Source organism: Hyperoodon ampullatus, assembly GCF_949752795.1.
Source record: "Hyperoodon ampullatus genome assembly, chromosome: 3".
Lineage (NCBI taxonomy): Eukaryota > Metazoa > Chordata > Mammalia > Artiodactyla > Ziphiidae > Hyperoodon > Hyperoodon ampullatus.
The window spans coordinates 110,607,002-110,611,330 of record NC_136916.1 but is presented as its reverse complement, the minus strand read 5'-3'; the positions used below and the strand labels follow the sequence as shown (position 1 = coordinate 110,611,330).

Below are 4,329 nucleotides of genomic sequence, written 5' to 3'. Positions count from 1 at the left end.
AAAATAATCTCTTTTTGCTGTATATCTACAGAAACTTAAAGATATCAGCTGAAAAGCCTATATTTTGTTTAAAGCTAGCGTTTATTAAATAGCCTGCTCCTTGTAAAATTTGACTCCACAATGGAAAAAAATATTATTTTCATTTTAAAAGTCTTAGTTCAAATGAAAGGAGCAGTTTAAATTTTAGTTGGCTGAAAAAGCCTTTGAATTCCCTAGAACTTTTAATTTCAAAAATTAGCTCTACTTAATAAAAGAGACAAAAGTATCAAGATATATATGAATTTAGCCTATTTTTTTATTTCTGTGTGTTCATAGTAAACATTTTTGTAAGTGACAAACACGGGCATATGACCACAGTATCACAATCAAGAAATTTTAAGACAACATTAACAATCACTCAAATTTATGCGGCATCTGCGCAACACAGGTTACATATTTGCAAGGTTTACCTATAAGTACAATAGGTATTAACATTTCACTACATTTAGAAAAAATAAAAGTGACCTGTTAGTGACCACATACATCAAAATATACACAACACAAACTGAAGGCAATCATTAATTTTGTCCCCTTCCGATTCTCCGATTCATTTGAATAGGCAGTGCTGCCAACTGAAACAACTTTCTTTTTTTTTTCTTTTTTTTTTTTAATACTTAGTATACCAAGTGCATTTTCTAGAACCCAATCTTTGGTCTAAAAGTAAACAAAAGAAAAAAAAGTTTTTTTTTAAAGGAAAAACAAAACAATAAATGGCCAAAATAACTTCTTGGGTACCTTTACTACGAATGCTTCTTAAATACAAATTACAGTTTAACATTTTTAAACTCTCCCCGTAATTTAGGTTGTTCTCAATGTCTGCATCCACCATAAAGATCCATGATAATTTATAATACTGCACACATGGAAATCTGGCGGCTCTTAAGGACAGACTTGTCAGGTTTGAATGAAATGGCAAAGCAGTCACTATTTAGATACACATTCTACTATAATTTTGACTTCCAAACCTTATATTCTACAATGTATTCTCCCCACATTGCACCTCGCTGACACTCCACACCTTGTTAGAATAATAAACAACCCTAAGACTGAACAAACGTACAGAAATGCGGGGGGGGGCTTAATAAAAAATACCTGGACTTATTTTTTTAATTATCATTTACAATGCAAATGTGTGTAAAACGTTCACTTACAGTCTGGTCCCAGGGATGTTAATGTATTAAAGGGTTGGAAGAAGACCCCTGATTTTGATGTGTGAAATAATCAGACAGTCCCCCGGACAGTCCCGTCGTGAAACTTGGCAAAGAGGGTCTTAAAGACTCACAGGGCAGGGTCGAGGGGGCCTGCGGAGACGTGGACGAGGACGCGGCCCGGGCGCTCATGGACGTGCTGCTCTGCGAAGTCATTGACGGGTGCGGGACGTGGGGGAAAAAGTAACTGGTCTGGCCCGCGAGCAGGTTGACCGAGCAGGGGTTGAGGGAGTAGGTCCCGGAGCAGGGCACCGACAGGCCGCAGGGCACCGAGGCGGCGAGCGCGGCGGCCGTGAGGTGGTGCGTGGCGTACGGGATCTCCCCGTTGACCAGACGGTCCACGCTCAGGCCGTTGGCTGTGGAGAAGGAGTGGTTGTTGCCCAGCGAGTTCTGAGTCAACACGGAGCTGTAGGGCATGGGGTGGCTGGGGTAGGCCGACGTGGTGCCGTTGTAACTCAAAGTGCTGCTGGCGCGGGGGTGGTGCAGGGACAGGAAGGGCGACATGGGCCAGTAGAGGGAGCCGGCGCGGTCCATGAAGGTGAGGCCGGTGGAGGTGAGGCGCGCCCCGCGCTTGAAGGCCAGCTTGGCCCGCGACGTGGTGGAGCGGCGCCGCAGCTTGCCCGTGGTGCCGCCGATGAACACGTCGTCGCTCGAGGGGTCCAGCATCCAGTAGTTGCCCTTGCCCGGGTCGTCATAGTGGCGCGGCACCTTCACGAAGCACTTGTTGAGGGACAGGTTGTGGCGAATGGAGTTCTGCCAGCCCTGCTTGTTCTCGCGGTAGTAAGGGAAGTTCTTCATGATGAACTCGTAGATGCCATTGAGCGTGAGCCGCTTCTCGGGGCTCTGCCGGATGGCCATCATGATGAGCGCGTTGTAGCTGAACGGCGGCTTCTCATACTTGCCGTTCTTCTTCTCGCCCTCCTTGCCCCCCTCCCCGTCCTTGCCGCCCTCGCCCGCCCCCTTCTTCTCCTCCCCCCCGGCGCCGGCGCCCTTCTCTTTCTCGTCCGGCCCGACGGGCGCCAGCTCCCCGGGCCCGCCGCCCGGCTCGCCCTTGCCGCCCAGCCCGTCCGCTTTGGCCCCGTCCAGGGCGGCGGCCGGGGGCGGCGGCGGCGGCGGCGGGAGCAGCAGCTGCTGGGGGCCCTTGTCGTCGTCGGCGGCCGGGGCGCCCCGTGCCGGGGGCGGCGGCGGCGGCGGCGGCGGTTGCTGCTGTGGCGGCGGCGGCGGCGGTTGCGGGGCAGGCGGCGGCGGGTGGTGGTGGTGGTGGTGGTGGTGGTGGTGGTGCTGGGGGTGGTGGCTGTTGTGGTGGCCGTGGCTCGCGTGGTGGTTGTCGTTCTGGACCGCCTCTGGAACCAGGCTGTTGATGCTGAACGAGGACTTGGGGATCATTTTCACCTCTTTCCTATCTCCCATGTCCAGCATCACCCAGTCGTCGGGGGGAAACGGCGGCGGCGGCGGCGCGGGAGCGGGGCAGCGGAGCGGCGGGCGGCGGCGACCGTTGGGTGCCGAGCGGGGCGCGGGCTGCGCGGGCGGCGGCGGCGGCGGCACTGAGCGCTTCGGCAGCAGCGCAGTTGGACCGCAGGCTCCGGCGCTGGCAAGTCATGTAGCAAGAGCAGCAACCACCCCTCAGGAATTAGAAGAAAAAAAAAGGGGGGAAAGAAAAAAAGAAAGAGAGAGAAAAAAAGAAACAACCACCGCCCCGGGGGTGAAGCTCCCTCGCTCCCAACTCTACTTCTTGGTCTCCCCCCCCCACCCCCCGCTCCCCCCCCTGCTGCTTCCTCCTCCTCCTCCTCCTCCTCCTCTCGCAGCAGCAGTCACAGCAGCAGCAGCAGCAGCAGCAGCCCAAAGGGGGGGAGAGCCGGGCGGCGGGCGGGCGCGTCCCGGAGCGGCCGCGGCGAGGATGGGGAGACAGCGATCGAGGCGGCTATAGCCACAATTAATTTTCCGAGCTACAGGCGCACACTAGGGCTGTAAAAAAATTTTTGGTTTAACCTTTCCTGCCGCTGGGCCAATCAGAGACGGCGGCGTGCGGGAGCGTCTCTCCTGCCGTCGACCAATCGGCGGGTCCGGGCCCACCCACCCCGCCCCACCCCGCCCCGCCCTCCGGCTCCCGCCCCCTCGGGCGCTCGCCTCCCCCTCTCTGCGGGCCTCGGCCTCGCGGCCGCGCGGAGCCGCGTAGGGATACGCCGGTGGGAGCACGCTGCGCCGCGGCCCTTCTCTGCGCCCCCTCCACCCGTTCTACCCCGCGGGTCTGCTCAACCGAAATCCCCCTCTTAGGGCAAATATCTCACATTTCCGGCTTCCTTTTCATGTATTGGGTCATTTTCGTTTGAGCGTCAATATTTGTCCTTATTGATTAAAGTTTGTATCCAATTTTATGTTTAAAAGCGGGGGCGGTGGCGGCGGTGGCGGTGGTGGAGAGAAGAGTGGGAGTGCAGGGAGAGGATGCAGGGAGAGGGCAGGAAATGGAGGAGGGAGAGGCGAGGCACTACTTTCCCGAGTCGGCCTTGCAGGCCCGGGTCCGGCATTTCGGAGGCCGTAGGACAACTGTGCCCCTCGTAGGTAACACTCCTCCGAGGTTTCGGAGGGTTGGGGAGGGAAGGCCCACCTCTGGCGTGGGAGGGAGGGTCTCCTATACCTTGGGGGAGGAGGGTCCGGCAGAGGTTTGGAAATGAAGGGATGAGGAGGAGGAAGTGAGCTGGCGAGCGCGGGGCCAAACAGGGTTACTTACTCGGTTCCTGCGGTTCGGGCGGCGGCGAGCTCGGGCGCCGCCGGGAAGCCAGGCCTGGGGCTCCCGGCGCTGCGGCGGCGGGCGAGGGCGGCTCAGTGGTGGGCGCGTTTGATGGCTTTCCGAAATGAGGGGTGCTCAGAGAGAAAACAATACCAAACAATCTCGAAATAAACCAGGTAACACATGCTCTCTATGTGCGTCTCTTCCTTCCCCTTCTCTCCCGCTCCAGACCTTCGCTCATGCTCTGGGCGACTCGGTGCCGTTTTCTCCTCGCCGCTCCAGCTTCTCCTCAGCTTCTAATCCGAATTGGAAGCGAGTAGCCGCGAGCTATCACCCTGGAAATGTTTTCATTTT

The 4,329-nt window shown here is 56.0% G+C and overlaps 1 protein-coding gene across 1 annotated transcript; it reads right to left on the bottom strand.

The window, feature by feature from the left end:
- Positions 1-1,208: 1,208 nt before the first annotated feature.
- Positions 1,209-2,666, bottom strand: FOXG1 (forkhead box G1; the record flags this gene model as incomplete). Its single annotated transcript, XM_079701072.1, has 1 exon — positions 1,209-2,666. The coding sequence occupies one exon, from the start codon at positions 2,664-2,666 to the stop codon at positions 1,209-1,211; it is 1,458 nt and encodes a 485-aa protein (XP_079557198.1).
- Positions 2,667-4,329: the final 1,663 nt, after the last annotated feature.